The sequence below is a fragment of the Pleurodeles waltl genome, chromosome 7 (assembly GCF_031143425.1).
Source record: "Pleurodeles waltl isolate 20211129_DDA chromosome 7, aPleWal1.hap1.20221129, whole genome shotgun sequence".
In the NCBI taxonomy this organism is placed as follows: Eukaryota; Metazoa; Chordata; class Amphibia; order Caudata; family Salamandridae; genus Pleurodeles; species Pleurodeles waltl.
Window position 1 is genome coordinate 68,840,109 of NC_090446.1, and position 22,069 is coordinate 68,862,177.

General features: G+C 46.0%; 1 protein-coding gene across 1 annotated transcript in view; it reads right to left on the reverse strand.

The window, feature by feature from the left end:
• LOC138303652 (alpha-2-macroglobulin-like protein 1) overlaps positions 1–22,069 on the reverse strand; it is a 296,020-nt gene that overhangs the window by 54,861 nt on the left and 219,090 nt on the right. The window contains exons 27-28 of the mRNA XM_069242955.1: positions 6,467–6,541; positions 5,378–5,540 (exon numbers count right to left, since the gene is read on the reverse strand). Coding sequence (XP_069099056.1) covers positions 5,378–5,540; positions 6,467–6,541 — 238 coding nt within the window. The remainder of the gene's footprint in view (positions 1–5,377; positions 5,541–6,466; positions 6,542–22,069) is intronic.

Here is a 22,069-nt window from a genome sequence, read left to right on the forward strand (position 1 = left end):
CAGAAATGGCCTAAATACAATTTGTCCCCCAGGGGAGCGACTTTTGCCTGATGGGTCGCTCCCCATCTCTAAAAAAAAAAAAACAAAGAAAAAAAAGAAAAATTCCCTTGGCGCCTAGAGGTTTCTGCCCCCCCCCCCCCCCGGGGGCAGTTCGGCCTAATAATAGGCCGATCTGTCCCCCGGGGGGGCAGAAATGGCCTAAAATAAATTTGCCCCCCCAACCCCCATCCCCCCCCCGGGAGCGACCCTTGCCTACGGGGTCGCTCCCCCTGCGTGACATTGGCGCCAAAAAACAAATCCCCGGTGCCTAGTGGTTTCTGCCCCCTTGGGGGCAGATTGACCTAAAATTTGCCAATCTGCCCCAAGGGGGGCAGAAATGGTCTAAATACAATTTGCCCCCCCAGGGGAGCGACCCTTGCCTGATGGGTCGCTCCCCATCTCTAAAAAAAGAAACAACAAAAAAAAAAAAAACACAAAAAAAAAATTGCCCTGGTGCCTAGAGTGTTCTGCCCCCCCCCAGGGGCAGTTCGGCCTAATAATAGGCCGATCTGTCCCCCGGGGGGGCAGAAATGGCCTAAAATAAATTTGCCTCCCCAACCCCCATCCCCCCCCCCGGGAGCGACCCTTGCCTACGGGGTCGCTCCCCCTGCGTGACATTGGCGCCAAAAAACAAATCCCCGGTGCCTAGTGGTTTCTGCCCCCTTGGGGGCAGATTGACCTAAAATTGGCCAATCTGCCCCCAGGGGGGCAGAAATGGTTTAAATACAATTTGCCCCCCCAGGGGAGCGACCCTTGCCTGATGGGTCGCTCCCCATCTCTAAAAAAAGAAACAACAAAAAAAAACCACACAAAAAAAAAATTGCCCTGGTGCCTAGAGTGTTCTGCCCCCCCCCCCCCCCGGGGGCAGTTCGGCCTAATAATAGGCCGATCTGTCCCCCGGGGGGGCAGAAATGGCCTAAAATAAATTTGCCCCCCCAACCCCCATCCCCCCCCCGGGAGCGACCCTTGCCTACGGGGTCGCTTCCCCTGCATGACATTGGCGCCAAAAAACAAATCCCCGGTGCCTAGTGGTTTCTGCCCCCTTGGGGGCAGATTGACCTAAAATTGGCCAATCTGCCCCCAGGGGGGCAGAAATGGTCTAAATACAATTTGCCCCCCCAGGGGAGCGACCCTTGCCTGATGGGTCGCTCCCCATCTCTAAAAAAAGAAACAACAAAAAAAAAAACACACAAAAAAAAAATTGCCCTGGTGCCTAGAGTGTTCTGCCCCCCCCCCCAGGGGCAGTTCGGCCTAATAATAGGCCGATCTGTCCCCCGGGGGGGCAGAAATGGCCTAAAATAAATTTGCCCCCCCAACCTCCACCCCCCCCCCGGGAGCGACCCTTGCCTACGGGGTCGCTCCCCCTGCGTGACATTGGCACCAAAAAACAAATCCCCGGTGCCTAGTGGTTTCTGCCCCCTAGGGGGCAGATTGACCTAAAATTGGCCAATCTGCCCCCAGGGGGGCAGAAATGGTCTAAATACAATTTGCCCCCCCCAGGGGAGCGACCCTTGCCTGATGGGTCGCTCCCCATCTCTAAAAAAAGAAACAACAAAAAAAACACAAAAAAAAAAATTGCCCTGGCGCCTAGAGTGTTCTGCCCCCCCCCCCCCCGGGGGCAGTTCGGCCTAAAAATAGGCCGATCTGTCCCCCGGGGGGGCAGAAATGGCCTAAAATAAATTTGCCCCCCCAACCCCCACACCCCCCCCCGGGAGCGACCCTTGCCTACGGGGTCGCTCCCCCTGCGTGACATTGGCGCCAAAAAAACAAATCCCCGGTGCCTAGTGGTTTCTGCCCCCTAGGGGGCAGATTGACCTAAAATTGGCCAATCTGCCCCCAGGGGGGCAGAAATGGTCTAAATACAATTTGCCCCCCCAGGGGAGCGACCCTTGCCTGATGGGTCGCTCCCCATCTCTAAAAAAAGAAACAACAACAAAAAAAAACACAAAAAAAAAATTGCCCTGGCGCCTAGAGTGTTCTGCCCCCCCCCTCCCGGGGGCAGTTCGGCCTAATAGTAGGCCGATCTGTCCCCCGGGGGGGCAGAAATGGCCTAAAATAAATTTGCCCCCCCAACCTCCACCCCCCCCCCGGGAGCGACCCTTGCCTACGGGGTCGCTCCCCCTGCGTGACATTGGCGCCAAAAAACAAATCCCCGGTGCCTAGTGGTTTCTGCCCCCTAGGGGGCAGATTGACCTAAAATTGGCCATTCTGCCCCCAGGGGGCAGAAATGGTCTAAATACAATTTGCCCCCCCAGGGGAGCGACCCTTGCCTGATGGGTCGCTCCCCATCTCTAAAAAAAGAAACAACAAAAAAAAAAACACAAAAAAAAAAATTGCCCCGGCGCCTAGAGTGTTCTGCCCCCCCCCCCCGGGGGCAGTTCGGCCTAATAATAGGCCGATCTGTCCCCCGGGGGGGCAGAAATGGGCTAAAATAAATTTGCCCCCCCAACCCCCACCCCCCCCCCCCCGGAGCGACCCTTGCCTACGGGGTCGCTCCCCCTGCGTGACATTGGCGCCAAAAAACAAATCCCCGGTGCCTAGTGGTTTCTGCCCCCTAGGGGGCAGATTGACCTAAAATTGGCCAATCTGCCCCCAGGGGGGCAGAAATGGTCTAAATACAATTTGCCCCCCCAGGGGAGCGACCCTTGCCTGATGGGTCGCTCCCCATCTCTAAAAAAAGAAACAACAAAAAAAAAAAACACAAAAAAAAAATTGCCCTGGCGCCTAGAGTGTTCTGCCCCCCCCCCCCCCCGGGGGCAGTTCGGCCTAAAAATAGGCCGATCTGTCCCCCGGGGGGGGCAGAAATGGCCTAAAATAAATTTGCCCCCCCAACCGGCACACCCCCCCCCCGGGAGCGACCCTTGCCTATGGGGTCGCTCCCCCTGCGTGACATTGGCGCCAAAAAACAAATCCCCGGTGCCTTGTGGTTTCTGCCCCCTTGGGGGCAGATTGACCTAAAATTGGCCAATCTGCCCCCAGGGGGGCAGAAATGGTCTAAATACAATTTGCCCCCCCAGGGGAGCGACCCTTGCCTGATGGGTCGCTCCCCATCTCTAAAAAAAGAAACGACAACAAAAAAAAAAACACAAAAAAAAAATTGCCCTGGCGCCTAGAGTGTTCTGCCCCCCCCCCGGGGGCAGTTCGGCCTAATAATAGGCCGATCTGTCCCCCGGGGGGGCAGAAATGGCCTAAAATAAATTTGCCCCCCCACCCCCCCCCCCGGGAGCGACCCTTGCCTACGGGGTCGCTCCCCCTGCGTGACATTGGCGCCAAAAAACAAATCCCCGGTGCCTAGTGGTTTCTGCCCCCTTGGGGGCAGATTGACCTAAAATCGGACAATCTGCCCCCAGGGGGGCAGAAATGGTCTAAATACAATTTGCCCCCCAGGGGAGCGACCCTTGCCTAATGGGTCGCTCCCCATCTCTAAAAAAAAAAAAAGAAAAAAAAAAAAAACACAAAAAAAAAATTTGCCCTGGCGCCTAGAGGTTTCTTCCCCCCCTGGGGGCAGATCGGCCTAATAATAGGCCGATCTGCCCCCAGGGGGGGCAGAAAAGGCCTTCCCTAAAAATTGCCCCCCCTGGGAGCGACCCTTGCCAAAGGGGTCGCTTTGTTGCGTGACATTCGCGCGCAAAAACAAACTCCCTGGTGTCTAATGGTTTCTGCCCCCCTTGGGGGCAGATTGGCCATATCAAATAGGCCAATCTGCCCCCAAGGGGGGCAGAAATGGCCTAAATATATATTGCCCCGTAGGGGAGCGACCCTTGCCTAAGGGATCGCTCCCCACCTAAAAAAAAAGAATTCATCACAAAAAAAAAAAAAAAAAAAATGGTCCCTGGTGCCTAGAGGTTTCTGCCCCCCCTGGGGGCAAATCGGCCTAATAATAGGCCAATCTGCCCCCAGGGGGGGCAGAAAAGGCCTTCCTAAAAAAATGCCCCCCTGGGAGCGACCCTTGCCCAAGGGGTCGCTCCCTTTTGCCAATTTCAAGAAAAAAAAAAAAATCCCTGGTGTCTAGTGGGGTTTCAAAAGCCGGATTGCAAGCAATCCAGCTTTTGAAACCTGTGAGAGACTTCAAAGGGAAGGAAATACATTTCCTTCCCTTTGAAGCCTCTCGGGGCCTCCCCCATGGGATTGAAAAAGAAATGCAAAAGCATTTCTTTTTCAATCGCGCTGGAAGCTCTGCTTCCAGCGCGATGGGGGAGACCCTGTGACTAATCAGCGCGCGCTCGCGCGCTGACGTCACAGGGGGGTTGGGGGGGGTCGGGGGTGGGAGGGGAAGGGCTTCCCCTTCCATCCCTGACTTGGGGGGGTGGGGGGGAACCCCACAGAGGGAGCGAGAGCGCTCCCTCTGGGCTGTGTGCCGAGGACGTAGTGGTTACGTCCTCGGCACAGCAGCACTGTGCCGCAGGACGTAACCACTACGTCCGCGGCACAGAAGGGGTTAATAAGGACTGAAACATTGTGATCATTACGAGTCCCCCTTACGGTCATCACTCCATTGAACACAGTAATTCCAATGCAGGCGTAAATAAGAGCTTCCTCTGTAATCAGAATTATACCGAGTGCATAAATTTCAGAGTAATCCCTAGTACACATTTTGCAAGCAACAACAGCCTGGAATTTGTGCAGGGATATCCTGCAGCACTGACGTTTTGAAGCACGGAATGGGTTTGGGGAGGGGAGAACGTGAGTTTTTCCTGCTTAATTCCAGCATTCTGAGGTACACAACGCAGAGTGTAGAGGTAATACCACTCCCAGTAAACTCTGCCCTCTAATGGATCGGTATTTAGTATGCGCAATAACCATCAAGCCCTAGCCACTTGAGTCCCTGAATGACACCATGTTTGACATAGCAAGCCTTTTCAACTCTCTGGCTAGATCCAGTATCAGCAATGGAAAGACAGAAGTGTTAATTTTAAGTTCAATTATAATAAACAATCAGTTTTTATATTAACAATATGCTACAAAGGCAAATATAAAACAAATGAATCAAGTTTGTATTTTTGGGAAAACGTATGAAAGGGACTTCAGTAAAGAACAAAAGGACTATTTGCCCATTTAGGCAAAAACCTGTGTCTTGGTGAAAATATTGTGAAAGTAAATATCTATCTGCCAGGTGTTACCCATCTTTAAGACAGGGAGGTGTTTCCTTCTCTGTTCAGAATGGGATGTCCAATTTGTAATTCATCATTTCAAACAAAATCAAAAGTCAAATAAAAAGAAACTATTGCACAAGTCAAATATATTTTTAGGATGCATCACTCATCAATCCTCCTGTTCTCTTACCTTAGAATGGTTAGGGTCTCAATAACTTTTGTGGGAATATACCTGCCCTTCTTACCTGATTTGATGGCCTGCTCATTTAGCTCTGCTATAACTTTATCACGCGCCTCCTTGTAGTCAGCGAGGGTGAAGGTATAGGCCATAAGAGCTAGTGTGTAGGTGTTGGTAATAGTGGGCAGAGAATCTTTCAGGCAGGCCAGAGCACGCTTCACTGTGCTGTCCTGCAGAAAAGAAGTTGAATGGGAGGTTTGTCACTTGGATCTACGGATGCCATTATATGCTTTCAAATATTTTACCCCAAAATACATGACCTGCCAGATTCTGAATAGGAGATTCCAGATGATGACAGTATAGCTTCTTACCACTCAGTCTAGGGTCTCACTATGAGGTGATTATCTTTGAGGGAGCTGGATTGGGTTTTATGTTTCAAGCTACACTCAAATTGTGACCTCTTGGTGGATTCAAAAAGATAAAAAGGGTGGGAGTTCCCTCTCCATGTCCCTACCACTCCTGGCCGTTCTTCACCATGACGACCTCTAGAAGTTAGATGGATGTTCAGTTATTGAGCAAAGCCCTTTATCTCTGACCTTTCATCCATTTTCAACTGGTGACAAGGTGGGGATAGGTTTAGAGCAGAATGCCATATCAGAATAATGTGCCTGTTGGCACAAAGGAAATAATAACAACTATAAACCTACACAACTCATTATGACCTATCATTCAAATAGCAGCGTAAATATTTTGGATTTTCAATCATTTTGATTTTCAGCATGTTACTTTCTCAAAATACATGTTTTGTTTGTCGAATATTCGCAATGCTATAAGAAAATCCAGTCCATTATTAGCAAAGTGACCTTCTCCAGTATGGCGGTGGTAGAAACAATGAATTAAGCAAGGTGCTGAGCTGCACTTCAGTGAGTTATTTCTAAGGTCCTGGCCAATGACTAATATCAATCCGTCAGTGTCCTCCTTTAGATCCTTAAACCTTTCTCATCCTGATGGAAAGTTGAATATTGGCCAAAACATTACTAAAGGCCTGTCAAACTTTGCATGAACCCAGAGGCTTCCAACCCACTGATCAATGTTTCAAAGGCTCTCTTCCATCCTCCTCCTCTTCATACCCAGTGAAGGCTCGAACGGGACTCACCGTATCATTCAGCCCCAGTTCGAGCATGGCTGCTGTGATGTAGGCCGAAAGCGAGAGGATATCTTCAACGCCACCCTGTGGGAGACAGAGCTAAGTTGTCACACGCATAAACACCTCTTTCAGAGTTCTCTCCCACCCCTCCGTTCTCTCAGCAGTAACACTCAACATAATGTGCAGCTCATGCTGGCAGAATAAATATCTCTTTTTCAGTGACTTTTGCCAAAAGCCTTTTTTTATAATCAACTCCACTTTTCAAAACGTCCTGGTGCAACAAATGTATTCTACCAATCTGTTGAGAATTTGGAACCTTAAGTTCATTCTGGCAATATGGAGGTAAGTTCTCCAAAATGCCATGGGTACCGGAAGTGACATCACACACAATTTGAACGTCACTTTCACATACACCGACATTCACATACACACACTCTCTCACGTAAACACACTCTCACCTCTAAACACGTACACAACATACATTTGAAAGCATTTTTTACCTACCTCAGCTGCCAGGGAAAGCCATATTTCAGCTCCATTTTATTAAGGTAACAGTTTGTAATTAAAACTTCATAGAAAACAAGGAGAATGGCGTCCCAAAGGATATCTCCAAGGACAATCCATGGAGGAGCTGCTGCTCTATTCCAGGCACTGATCTTGCCCCCTTAAGACCAGGGGTTGCAAAGGTAGTGCCAGGGGGTCACAAAGGAGTAAGCCAGGGGTCGCAGCTGCGACCCCAGCGATCCCCCAAATGACATCCATAGCTGGCAAGCAGACTTTTCTTGCAGATGTGAGTGAAAGTATCTACTTTTTGTTGTATTTATTTAATGTAATACCATGCAAAGTTTATTGCCACTTTGTCAAAACTAGAGTGACTCATATCGACACCGAAGGATTTACAGTGACATCTAGCTGCAATAACATCACAATATTTCTATCTGCCATCATAACAAATGCATGTATTAATGAGTGCCAGGTTACAATGTTTTGCCCTGACTTGTATTTACAGGGCTTTGACATATCAGACACATGCATGTCATTGTCAGTGGTTACTGAAAGGTGCCATACGAACTTGCTTCTGTGCATCAAAAAAGAGAAAACTTGCCATCTTACATTATGGCATGTAAAGTGACTCTTTATTAATGAATCAGCAGGTTTGCTTCCACTTAAAAATCTGTACACATATTACGGATTTACTTCTGGACATGGAGATCGCAAGGCCTGTGGTATGTTCCCTACAAGACACTCGCCCTCCTTTTTGTCTGCTCTGGTGGCACACGTCAACAAGGGGCATTTAATGGAAAGGTAGGCCCATGTGCAAGGACCGGTTCTGTGATGGCTCACACAGGACAGATGGGGCAGAACTGGCTACTGTAATGGTTCTCAAAGGAACGGACTGTCTGCGGTAGAACTGTTTGATTTGGTAGTGTTTACTAGACCCGGTTATTGATCGGTGTAGTGTGTGGATGGATAGTGTGTTGATGGCCAACAGTGGTGCACAGTGCTTCACTACTCGGGCTAGGGTGGCTATTCGCTTCGGACGTATGATTAGCCGGTTAAATATGTTTGAGGCAATGCTGTACGCATGCGTGTGGTATATTTAACATGTTCTGAACGGTTGGATAAGCACGATGGTGAAGGGGTGTAATGTGCTGTGCCATGGGCATGTCTGTGCCATGGGATGTCTTTAGTGTGTGCTGTTGGATTAAGTCAAAATATCCAAACCCCCCCCAAAGAATGAAAAACTATGTTGTGTGGTGAGTTGTGCTGGAAGTTTGTAGAAAGCCAATTAACTGTCAAATGGGTGGACATTAGTACACACGACGCACACTTATATGCTTCTGCATAGTAATGACAGGCATGTAGGCTTGCAAACAACATATATTGACATCTACAGTTTCATGCAAGCACTCAAATGCCATCTGTCAAAACATGTCAATTTTGCAATTATTGTATTACAGTTGTTAGCAGCAGGTTCCTGTGGATCAGCATAAGTAAGCATTGTAATGGCATGTAACAGTCATGTCAGTGTCACACTGGTTCCTGTTTATTATTGGAAGATGGTGGGGATGGTTTAAATACTGGATTCACTTCCGCTTCCGTTCCTTCAATTTCTTTCCTTGGAAGGTCTACACCTGAGCTGTGAATCAGCAGGAACTCTCAAATGGTGGCTGACTGGTTTCTCTGCTGTTTGCAGCCCATGCTGCTTAGAACCTCCTGTGGCATGAAAGGCTGAGGTCCAGTGTACTATGGCATCTACCCAGCAACATTCGCCAAGTAGTGCATGCCACACACTATGCCAAAGCTGGTAAAGTCACAGCCTACTCGTTTAATGCAGAGCGCCTTGTCCAAAGTTGACTGGCCATTCCTCTGCTCTGTTGCAGGTGTGGGTTGTCTGCTGTCCTCTGCTGAGATGCACTTGAAAGTCACAAGCATCTGGACCATGGAACACAGAAGATAAAGAATAAGTAGTCACTTTGAAAGCAACCTGCAGTGACTTGTCTTGGGGACAATGTTATACTTTCCACATGAATCATCTTGCAGCCCTGAAATCATTGTGTTTTCATACAACATATTTAAACAGGGAAATGTATTCTTACATTGTTGTTCATGCGAAAAGATGCATAGATGCTCTTGGGTGGAACAATGGCGGAAGTATAGTTGACACCACCGGCATTGCCTACAACATGAAAGGGGGCCAGTTGGCACAAAAATGATTGTGTGGTTCCCCTTGACTTCGGCCCTCATTGAGAGTGATCCGGTAAATAGTGCTCTGTGTCACAATTTTTTGTGTATGAAAAATACTGATGACGCAGAAATGAAGGTTTTACATTTATTAGCGCTTAAACGTAGTGCTGCAATAATCAAGTGTGACTTTAACCGAACTCATAAAGATTGTACGGGGACAAATGTGCCCTTAGAGTAGTTTGCCAACATTTATAAGCGTGCTTTATATAACGTGATGTATTAGAAGTGCACTAATCCGACATAATCGTAAACGTGTGCTATGATTTGCTTGTTTGAAATGCTTTAGCTTAGCATTACTTTAGTGGAGGCTTTGGCCTGGTTGCCTGGTCTCACGGTTTAGATGCTCGTATTTTTCCAATGTGCTAATAAACGTGTATTTCTGCTTGAAGCTGTACTTTTCCACTGAGATCGTTCACATGCTTATCTTAAGGTTTCGTGCCAGCCTGGCATTTTTCTCTTTGCTCCAAGGTCAATCTGCAGGTGCGGACAATGGAAGCTCTGAAAGTGAGTTAATTGGTATAAAATGTTGCAACTTGCGTACCCGTCTCCAAGGATAATGTATGCTTAAGTAAAGGCTTGAGAACTGTTGTTTTTGATTGGACAATTTGAAGCCAACCTATGAACCCTCCAATGGAAGACCCTACTGGATTTGAACTGTTGTCTATTTAAACCAGGTGCACGAGAGGAAAGTGGCCATTATTGGACATCCCGCCATTTTGCAGGACATTGCAGCTATTATGGCCCACCTTGCTGCGACGCCATTTTGAAAGAGACTTTGATGCTTTCTCTAATCGAGAGAAAGAGACTCTAAATGATTCTTACCCTAGAGACTTTAACTTTGATTTGTCCCTTTGCATGAAGTAGTAGTTTATCTTGCCGCCGTGAGGCAATTGACCCGTCCACCTTGCCCCTTTGCCCCGTCCCATGCTGATCGAAAACGGTACCCATGCTGAGCGAGAAACGGTACCTGTGAGACGAAGACTTCCTTGAATGCTGATTGAATTTGGTAAATATGAAAGGACATTGTACAATTGCATTGTGTTTCTTTTAGGTAACCAACTGCTGATTTTTGATAAGAGCCCTAGTTAGGAGTTTTCCAAATTAATGTTGCTAAATTGTGTTTGCATGAAGTCCCACATGCCGATGCTAATTTGAGGTTAGATGAGGATTCCTTTTGTTGCACGATGCAATTTGAGACCTTGTTATGCTGACTAAATGTATGCAATTAGTTCATTACAGATTATAGTTTTAGTGATTTGCATTGCTATTATCGAATGCCTTGTTATTCAAATGCTGCATAGATTGCATCTTTTCCGCCGTTATGGACAGCTATTAATGTTCATTTACGTTTATCATTTGGTGTTGAGACACATCTATATTGTGCTAGCTTTGTTAATATAGGGAAATAAATTCATTAACTTTGAATAAACTGGTGTGGTCATTCATGACCGAAAGGTCATGGTTCGCCGAAATGTATTCTGGATTAATTGTTAAGCGTTATGTTGATCAGGGTATTGCTTATGTTCGTTATTGATTATTGATTACATTAAATGGACTGATCTCGGGTGAAGAGAGTCTCACTTAGCCAAAAGATTCATCGGCCTAAAGAGCGTCCAAATATAGGTAAATTATTAGTACGGAACGCTCTATCAGTAGATGGTAGCAGAGGACGGTTTAGACTTTTGTGACCCCACTCGAGACATACATGGTGTTGAATTAACGGATTAGACTTTTGGGACCCCACTCGAGACATACATGGTGTTGAGTTAATGGTTTAGACTTTTGGGACCCCGCTCGAGAGGTATATGGTGTTGAATTAGATTTTCTTGGGTAAAACAGATTGACAGAATGATGATGGGCTAGGTCCACCGCGACTTTCCCGGGATCTCGGAGCTTGCGAATGGAGAGAACGGAGGTGTGAGATCAGCGTTGGCGGTACTAGTGATGGTATGAGTGAAGTTAGGATTTTGCGCTTGCACAGCTTATTGCCGCAGATTGTGTGAAAAGGTTGCGAGGATTTTAGAGAATAGCGGAGGTGCGACTCCGAGTGTAGGAGTAGGGAAGTCGTCGAACTTCATAGAAAATAGCGGAGGTGCGACTCCGAGTGTGAGAGTAGGGAAGTCGTCGAACTTCATGTGCATGTGGCGCTTTGTGCAGAAAAAGGTCCACGTGGTTGTTGTTGTTGAGACGGGCCCTGCGAGGTCAAGAGACTCCGGAGTATGTTGAAAAGTGTATGAGACACTTGTTTTATGTTGTGGTCTGGTCGGTTTAGTAGGTTGATCGGGCGTGGTCAACGAGTCGGTACATGTGTTAAGGGAGTGAAAGAAAACTTCGACTTCGGGCTTTGGCAAAAATTCTAAGTGCACTAGAATAGATCATTGACAAGTTGAGAGTAGGTCTGCGGGTCAGATTTGCTTGCGAAAGTGGGGACCGAGAAAGATGGAATAACTGCTGAGGCTAGTGAAAAATCCCTAAGGTCCTGAAGCGATTGTGTTACCCTTCCTGTAGTAAACCGACAGATCTGTTTTATTATCATTTTTTTGATAGCTCGCGATACATGCAAGAAGTTGTTACGAGAGGAGCTGAGTGAAGGAGGACTAGCCGCGAGGCTTTGTCAGCCGCAGTGTGTGAGTGTGACGTCACTAGGAGCCGCGCTGGGATAGGTTGGTTGGTGAGAAGGGTCGCGCACGGATTGGACGCAGTCCGTGGGGCTCGATTGGAAGGGGAAAGGCAAGCGAAGAGTATTCCGGGAATTAAAGTCACTTATTGATTACAAACTTTGTGAAATAAAAGACGAGAAAATGAAATTTTTTAAAGCATTAAGGAGTGCGATGAAGGGGGAGTCTTACATTAAAGCGAGCGTAGGAGAGGAAACGCCACCCGAAGGTACACCAGCTTACATTGTAATGGAGGAAAAAGGGGTAGCTCTGTGCCTTTGGCTAAAGCAATGGCACAAGCTGACAGAGAAACATGGGAGCGTAGCGTTCCCGATCCATGGGACAATCAATATAAGGATCCTAGAGAATTTGAGATTCGCGATGTACGACATGAAGGTACCCCCAAGGCCAGCACAGTTTGAGGCTCTAGCGATTTGGGAACTAATGGCTAGACAGCAACAGCAAAATAAGTTCGAGACCAGGATAAGGAAGGTAGAAAAGACACTAGCGGACGCTAGGTGGGATAATGCACAGAAGGTACGGAGGTCAGATGTATTGCAGGGGATAAAATTGTTTCCCGCAATCACTAAGGAAGAGGAGACGACAGGCAAGAAAGTTACCTGTAAGACAAACAGGAGGTGTTCCAAAGATAGAGAGGACGAGGAAAAGTTGAGAAGAGAAGAGGAATTAGAGGATGAGGAGTTAATCATGCAATTGCTGAACGACCGTCCACCACCTTATGCAGAGAATGGACAAGGTCCAAGTACCAGTTCTGCCCCTCCGGCCCCGGTACAGAATAATGAAACTCCGAGTTCAGAAATGTCATCGGGATCCAAGGACCCGAGTTTACTGTTCACCCCGCAGATACCGCAGGTTAGGAGAATATATCCAGATGTGCCCATGTCGAAACCAGCAGAAAATTATCAGCCGCAGGTCCCAAGGTACTACAGCAGTGACAACAGTACGGGAATGATTCTAGATCCAACCGTAATGGGAGGACAAAATGGTCACAACCCAACATTGGCACAAGCTGAATCAACCCAGTTTCTGATGCCTCAAAAGCAGATGCAGGGGGGAAACGCACATGCTCAGATGACGGGGAGTCAGATGGGCATGCCGGCAATGATGACCCATAGTGTGGGAATGAACATGTCTCAGAACATGGGGAATGGACAGAACGCAGATGCGATATCCCTACCCATTACTGTAGGTCCACCGGTACCTTTGTACATTCAGCCTAACCCAGGTATGAGCAGTCAAAGCTCAATGGTGCAGAGTGGGATGGAAAGGAGGTGCATACAAAACACTCCAGAGACAACTCCGATAGCGGCTCTGCCAACTGGATCTGGGTCCTTGATGGAGTTTAGTCCCATATGTGCTCAGTCAACAGTGGTGAGGTCGAGTCCCCCACTGATGATACCGCTATCATCGAACACTGAAAAGCTGCCGCAACCATCAATGGCAGTCGACGTGAATGCTACACTGATGGGGTTGAATGCGCAACAGCTGACACAGTGGTTCAACAGTCTGAATTCCACACAAAGCTCAGCCAGTGGGAAGGGAGAAGACTATCTGAATAGGGTCAGGTTGAACATGGAAGCACAAGAATTGGTGGAAGGGACTATGGGTGTGAATAGGTTAGAGTCCTACTCGGAAGAAGAGCTGAGGTATCTATGTCCCAGAATTACGAGAGAAGTGAACAAGGTACATAGAAGCTTGCAAGAAATAGCTGACAAAAACGGGGTTGATATAGACAAAACAAAACACTTGAGCAGGAGCTATAGATTGGATTTTGGGACCACAGACTTTGAACACATGAGGTCAGCAGGCATGAAGGCACACCTTAGAGAATTGCTGCAGAGTGCACAAGTGTGGAGGTGCTTAGACAAATGGGAAAGCAGATGGGTAAAGAGAAAGGAAAAGAGGAAAGACAGTGTCCCAGAGCTCAACGAGAAAAGACCACAGAGTAGTGATGCAGTAACCATGTTACCAATGAGGGAGACAGCAGGGGGAAAATTAATACATGTACCATGGCACAGAAGCGACATTCAGTCTTTTACGGATGATTTTCCCAAACTGAGAGAGAAACCGATTGAATGGTATCAACAGACTGATAGGTTTGTGAAGCTTGCAAAATGTCTCTGGGAAGACCTGAACACTCTCTTTGAGATTGTGGTTCCGGCAGATTTGTGGGAAGATTGCAAAAGGGCTGTAGGTTGGCCGACAAGTGAACCAGAGAGAGACAGAGATACGGGTGCACCATCACCTATGGTGATGAGCTTGTACTATAAGGTGATTGAGCATTTGAAGACGAAGGTTGCCGCAAAAAATGTGGATTGGCAGAAGATTGATCGAACTGCCCAAGAGGCTAAAGAGTCGATTCATAGTTACTATGAGAGGTTGTTGAAGGCGTTCAAGAACTACAGTGGCACGGAAACAATAGAGGCGAAGGACATGCTTCATTTTGTGTTTAGATTTGTGGAAGGGCTGAGACCAGAGATAAGTCAGATGATAAAGTCGCATTTGATTTGTTGGCAGTCGAAACCGATTGATGAGGTGTTGAATTATGCGAAATACTGTAGCGACGAAATTGAAGTGAAACAGAAAAAGTTGAAAGAGAAAGTGATGATGATGCAACTTAAAGCAGCTCAGACAGGTCTGCAAGGTTTGCAAGGGTTGCAAGGGTTCCAACAACAGGTACCGCAACCGCAGCCGCAGTTGCAGGGAAATATGATGTTTCAGCCACAGGCGAGAGGCAGAGGCAGAGGAGGTTTTGGGAATAATGGTCCGGATTTGAACACTGTTGTGACTCCGAATGGTGTGCAGGCATTGAAAAAGGTGATGCCGTGTCACGTGTGTGGAATTGTCGGTCATTGGAAACGCGAGTGCCCGATGGTGGTGCAGGAAGGTGCAGGTGTTGGTCAGCAAAACAATGATGTCAATGCATTTCAGACAATGAGAGGACCGAAAATGAGAGGTCCAAACCCAAATTTTCAGACCATAAATCAGTTGCAGGGATTACAACCTATGCAGCCGCAGCAGATGCAGATGCCCCGTATGCAGATGACGCAAATGCAGCCAATGCAACAGCAGTTTCCCATGGTACCTAATCAGCAAATGCAAATACCTTTGGCACCAATGAGTCAGCAGCAAGTGATGGTTCCTCCACAGGTCTCGGGTCAGGTAATGAATACAAATGGCACCGTACAACAGTTCCCATTACACAGTGAGAGTGGAATAAACAATGTATGGGACAGTGAAAGTTCAGGAGAGGAGGGAGATTGTGTGCTTGCAGCATCCTTGGAAGTTGATCAAAAGGGTCCATATGTAGAGGGAAGAGTAATGGGTCATCGTGTTTCATTCTTGGTTGACACAGGAGCCACACGTTCAACTGTTAAGAGCATTGAAGTACCGAATTTGCCACTCTCAGGGAGAACAGTTCAAGTGGTGGGAGTAGCAAACAGGCACCTGACGAACCCAATCACAGATCCAGTACCAGTCAGCATTGGTAACTATCAAGGGTTACATAAATTTGTGGTATGTGACTCAAGCCCGATAGCACTGTTAGGGAGAGACCTATTGTGCAAATTGGGATGTTCGATTATGTGTTCGAACAATGGAATAAAGATTCAGACGAGTAGTGATGGGGAAGAAGGGGACAGTGTAGAGGGGGATGAGATGGAAACTGTTGATGAAGAGTATCCTCTGATTTGCCTTTTCCCGATGATAACTGAAGAAGATATTCCAGCTGAATTACGGGAAACAGTCGGAAAGAAAGTGTGGGATATGACAGGAAAGGAGGTGGGATTGATGAAAGGAGTGGAACCAGTGAAAGTGACTGTAAAACCCAATGTAACCTTTCCCCAGACCCCACAATACCACATGGCACAAGACACCCTCATGAAAGTTGCCCAACTCATTGACGAATTTGTAAAGCAGGGAGTACTGAAAGAAGTGTTAAGCAGTCCATGTAATTCACCAATCATGGGACTAATAAAGCCGAGTGGAAAGGTCCGAATTGTACAGGACTTGAGGAAAATAAATGACATCATAATAAAATGTTGCCCTGTCGTACCAAATCCAGCTGTGATAATGTTTCAAGTCCCTTGCGATGCTGAGTGGTTCTCAGTCATCGACCTGTCCCAAGCATTCTTCTCGGTGCCTCTTCATGAGGACAGCCAATTTCTCTTTTGTTTCAAATTCTTAGACAGAGTTTACAGTTGGTGTCGAATTCCTCAAGGGTTTTCTGAGTCACCGTCAATATTCAATCAGATTCTAAAGAAAGACTTGGAAGCATTAGAATTGCCATTCGAGTCAACCCTAGTACAGTACATCGATGACTTACTGATTGCATCAAAGACAGAAAGTGGCTGCACAGCCGATACCATTGCTCTGTTGAACCATTTGGGAAGGAATGGACACAAGGTGTCTCCTTCCAAGTTGCAGTTCTGTCAGAAGAAAGTGAAATACTTGGGTTACCAGATAGAGAAAGGGTCACGGAGAATAATGAAGGAAAGAATAACAAGTGTACTTCAAATGAGTCCACCAAAGACAAGGAGGGAGGTGAGGAATTTTTTGGGAATGGTGAGCTACTGTCATCAGTGGATTCCCAACTTCTCAACCCTAGCAAAGCCTTTACTGAAACTGACCCAGAAGGATGCCCTGGATCAAATTGAGCTGAAAGGAGATGAGATGGATGCTTTTATTGAATTGAAAGAATGCATGTGCAGGGCTCCAGCTTTAGGTATGCCTGATTACACAAAGCCTTTCACATTGTTTTGTCATGAACGTGATGCGTGTTCTTTGTCTGTCTTGACTCAAGCCCATGGTGGCATAAACAGACCAGTAGCGTATTTTTCAGCTACTTTGGATCCGGTCGCAGCAGCACTCCCAGGGTGTTTGCGCGCCGTAGCAGCAGTTGGTATCAGCCTCACTCAGAGTGAAGGAATAGTGATGGGACACCCAGTAACAGTCATGGTCCCTCACTCAGTTGAGATACTTTTGATCCGCTCCCGAACGCAACACATGACTGGAGCAAGACTCACAAGGTATGAAACGATAATTCTGGGCTCACCGAATGTGCAGCTGAAAAGGTGCACTACGTTGAATCCAGCAACCTTGCTTCCCGGTGAAAATGCTGAAATTGAGAACGCTGAAGACGTCGAGCATGACTGCCTTCAGGTGACTGAATTTTGCACAAAACCTCGACCTGACATTAAGGATACTAAGCTTGATGAAAATGACCAAATTGTTTTTGTTGATGGTTCATGTCTAAGAGATGGGATGGGAATTTTGAAAGCAGGATATGCTGTATGTACTGTAACAGGTGTCTTGGAAGCATCCTGGCTCCAAGGAGTCTATTCTGCACAAGTAGCAGAACTTGTAGCCCTTACAAGAGCATGCCAATTGTCTACATTGATGAAAGTTACAATTTACACTGATAGTCAGTACGGGTTTGGAATTGTGCACGACTTTGGGCAACTATGGTCACAGAGAGGTTTCCTGACTTCTTCAGGATCCCCAGTGAAAAACGGGGAGAGAATAAGGGAATTGTTACACGCCATTCAAATGCCAGCCGAAGTTGCAGTGGTAAAGTGTAGTGCTCATACAAAAGGACAGGACTATGTTTCTCTGGGAAATGCATATGCGGATCAAGTCGCAAGATTTTGTGCCTTGAACTGTATATTACTCAGGGATGAATGGAATTCAATAAGTGAACCAGAACTCGAACCAGCTGAAGCATTTGCCTTGAAGGTCGTAGATACAATGGATGAACTAAAAGCATTACAGAATAGCGTCAGGGAGGATGAAAGAGATTCCTGGATTAAGTCACAATGCACAAAGAGACCAGATGAGTTATGGGTTTCAAATGAGGGAAAATTTGTTTTGCCAAATAGTCTCTTATCGCAGATTGCGCGGTTCTATCATGGGCAGGCTCACCTAGGGAGAGATGCCATGATAAGACTGTTCAAAACTGATTGGTTTAACCCCAGATTCCGTCAAGCTGCAGAAGCAGTTTGCCATCGATGTGTCATTTGCCAGCAGATGAACCCAGGGAAGGGAACGGTTGTGAACGCGAGCCACATTGGTAGGGCGAGCGGCCGGTTCAGTAGGATGCAGATGGACTTCATTGAGATGCCTGTGCATGGAGGTCTGAAGTATGTGTTGGTGATTGTGTGCATTTTTAGTCACTGGATTGAAGCATACCCCACACGTAGAAATGACAGCCTTACAGTTGCAAAACTATTGTTGAGGGAGTTAATACCACGTTTCGGATTCCCGATCTCTTTAGAATCAGATAGAGGAAGTCACTTCAATAACAAGGTGATAAAGTTACTTTGCAAAGCGCTGAACATTGAGCAAAAACTGCATTGTAGCTATCGCCCAGAAGCATCAGGACTGGTGGAACAAATGAATGGTACACTGAAATCAAGAATGGCGAAAATATGTGCATCGACAAATTTGAAATGGCCTGACGCATTGCCTTTGGTGTTAATGTCAATGAGAAACACCCCTGACAGAAAGACTGGATTGTCTCCGCACGAAATTCTCATGGGCAGGGCCATGAGACTTCCTGCAGTTCCCGCAAACGCGCTTTTGAATATTACAGATGATATGGTGTTAGACTACTGCAAAGGTCTGGCTGACGTGGTTCGCTCTTTCTCTCACCAGGTGGAAGCAACCACCTTGCCACCGATCCAAGGTCCAGGACACACACTGAAAGCAGGTGACTGGGTCGTGATAAAGAAGCACGTGAGGAAGTCGTGTCTGGAACCCCGTTGGAAAGGCCCTTTCCAAGTGATCCTGACGACAACTACCGCTGTGAAGTGTGCGGGAGTTCCCAACTGGATTCACGCCAGTCACACAAAGAAAGTGTTGTGTCCCACAGATGAGGAAGTTGAAGCGCTGAAACTGCCAGTGCCTGATAAAACAGTGCTGAGCGCTGAGACAGAGCAAAACCGAACTGAAAGTGAACAGGCAGAAACAGGAGAGAGAGAAATATTCTCTGAGGACGAAGCAACAGACTCACTTGGGGAAGACCAAGGAGAAACCTCAGACAGCGACGAAGCAGCTGAAGGTGACAAAGAGCCTGAAGCAGCTGAAAGTGATAAAGAGCCTGACGAAAGTAACGGGGACGAAGGGCTCGAAAGAGGTGAAAAAGCAGGAGAGCCTGATCAGAGGAGGGCTTTCCCAGAAGCAGACGATACAGAAAAAGAAAAAGAGAACGTGATCGATTCCCCAGAAGGAGGGGACAAGGCAGAACAGAACTAAACTGTTCAAGCTTCCACAGGAAAGGTCGCAGGTCCATCAAGTGGACATGGTGCAAAGAGGAGACTAAGTATATCACCAATAAAACTAAGAACTAAAGAAAATTTTAACGACGGAGAAAGGCCAAAAGTGAAAGAGAAAAGAAAGGAAGTGTCTGTCGTGGTACCAACCTCAAGTGAAGGAAAAGACTTGGCCAAAGAGGAAAGTACCAGTGAGGCAGAATCGAAAAGAGAAGCAAAATTGAAAAGGAAAAGGATACCAAACAGGAGATATTCCGGTCCAGAATGGGCATATGCAGTCAATGATGATTGGACTGACGAATTTGTATCTCTAAGCCTCGAGAACGAAGAAGAAGAGATACCAATAGAAAAGAAAAGTTTTATGGACACTGTTGATTGAAAGGGTGATAAATGACATTGCTTGCTACAATCTAACGTGATACAAACAACCAGCTGAGACATTGCTAAACCGGATGAGACACTTGCTGAACTGATAAAGACTGAGTTATTGCCGAATTGAGACAAATGCTGCTAACCGATAAGTGACTGGCCTCTTGAAAAAAAAAAAAACTGTGTGAACATTGCGCTAGTTCAGCTTTGTAACTGAATTGCTAAATAGTTTCTTTATAGGTGCTTCTAGCTCTCTGATTCTATACAGATCATGGCTACACAAAACAGTAGAGTGAAATATTGTAAATATGCGTGTATAGGCTTGATAATTGCATGTGTACTAATAATAGTGGGAATAGTGCTTGCTACACGTGGTAAGGGTGAGAATGAGAGAATTGATGCTTATACTTTTGCTCCTGTTACTGTCACTGAACTAACTGCATTGAAAAGACTAGAATTAGATGAGAGACACTTGCATGATAAGAAGGAACTTTCGTATAACGTTTTCTATCGCTTGCTAACAGAATATGTTGAGACTATGGATGCGAAAGATTGTTATGTGTGTACACAGATACCGACATCAGTAAAGGAAGGGGTGACTTATCACCACATGCCTCTTACATACGGGATTACATGTAGTATAGTAACTTCTAGATTTTATGGCCAAACTAACATACAGTATTTTTACTCAAATTATGATGTTACCTTTGCATATGTTCCTATAATAGCGCAGCTAAGCCAGATTGCTAAAGATTGGGATGCTAAAATAATGAGGGAATTTTTCGAGCCAATGCAACCTTTTGAAACGGCTCACGCACATAGGGAAAATCTTACCTGCTAACTCTCTGCAGTAGAAATAAGCTTTTTAGATAGCACAGATGATAGAAGGGCACAAATGAATGCGAAATTAGAAAAAGAGCTAAGTAAGAGGACTTCAGAAGATCATTATGATTTTGCCGCAATAAAAACACAAGGGAGAATAGCTTTAGATGCTTGGCATGTAGGGAATTTTTGTATATATCGAGGTGAATCTTATTATGATAACATTTTCGTAGGAGCGAGTGAGTGTAAACATACGTTTATCTTTAAGGCCAAATGGACATTCATGATGAACGGACTTGACCCTGTCATTCCAGGTGTATATTACATTTGTGGGTATAATGCCTATTATCGTCTTCCGAAAGGATGGTGGGGGAGATGTTATTTGGGTATAGTGTTCCCAAAGGTTTATCAGCTGGATGACCTATCGATGATTTCAAAGACATCTGGATCCCATCGTATCCAGAAAAGAGAGACCGCAGCTGCTGTGGTAGGAGATATATTTGGAGCCATGATTCCTTCATTGGGAGTTGTGTTGAATTCCATCAAAATAAGAAAGTTGTCTACTATAGTGGATAACATGTTGACAAAGTTTTCAGGTGCTATAATCCTGATAGATGCTGAACTTGCAGCGGAAAGAGCTATGACTCTTCAAAATAGGCTTGCCTTAGACATTCTTTTAGCAAAGGATGGCGGCGTTTGCAAAATGCTTGGTGCGCGCCACTGTTGCACGTATATTCCCGACAACAGTGCGAAAATTAAAACTATGCTTGCTAATCTAACAAAAGAGAGTGCAGATTTGAAGGAATTGAAAGAACCAGGAGTGTGGGAGAAGGTTGGAAAAGGACTTGCTTCAGTGGGAAATTGGCTTGGTGGCATTTGGAATGGAATATTACTAAAAATAATACAGGGAATATTGATAGTACTGATTTGTATATTTGGAATTTGGGGAATAAAAAGGGGAATAATAATGATTATGGCAAGAATTAAGAGAAGGAAGGAAGAGAAAATGATGAAAAGAATGGCAGAAGAATACAAAGCGAAAACTAGGGGAATTAAAAGGAAAAGAGAACTGACAGAATTTTAATGGAATAAAATTTGTGGGAATAGTTTTGTGTGATGACAAGTAGTCATCAGAGGAGGGATTGATGACGCAGAAATGAAGGTTTTACATTTATTAGCGCTTAAACGTAGTGCTGCAATAATCAAGTGTGACTTTAACCGAACTCATAAAGATTGTACGGGGACAAATGTGCCCTTAGAGTAGTTTGCCAACATTTATATGCGTGCTTTATATAACGTGATGTATTAGAAGTGCACTAATCCGACATAATCGTAAACGTGTGCTATGATTTGCTTGTTTGAAATGCTTTAGCTTAGCATTACTTTAGTGGAGGCTTAGGCCTAGTTGTCTGGTCTCACGATTTAGATGCTCGTATTTTTCCAATGTGCTAATAAACGTGTATTTCTGCTTGAAGCTGTACTTTTCCACTGAGATCGTTCACATGCTTATCTTAAGGTTTCGTGCCAGCCTGGCATTTTTCTCTTTGCTCCAAGGTCAATCTGCAGGTGCGGACAATGGAAGCTCTGAAAGTGAGTTAATTGGTATAAAATGTTGCAACTTGCGTACCCGTCTCCAAGGATAATGTATGCTTAAGTAAAAGCTTGAGAACTGTTGTTTTTGATTGGACAATTTGAAGCCAACCTATGAACCCTCCAATGGAAGACCC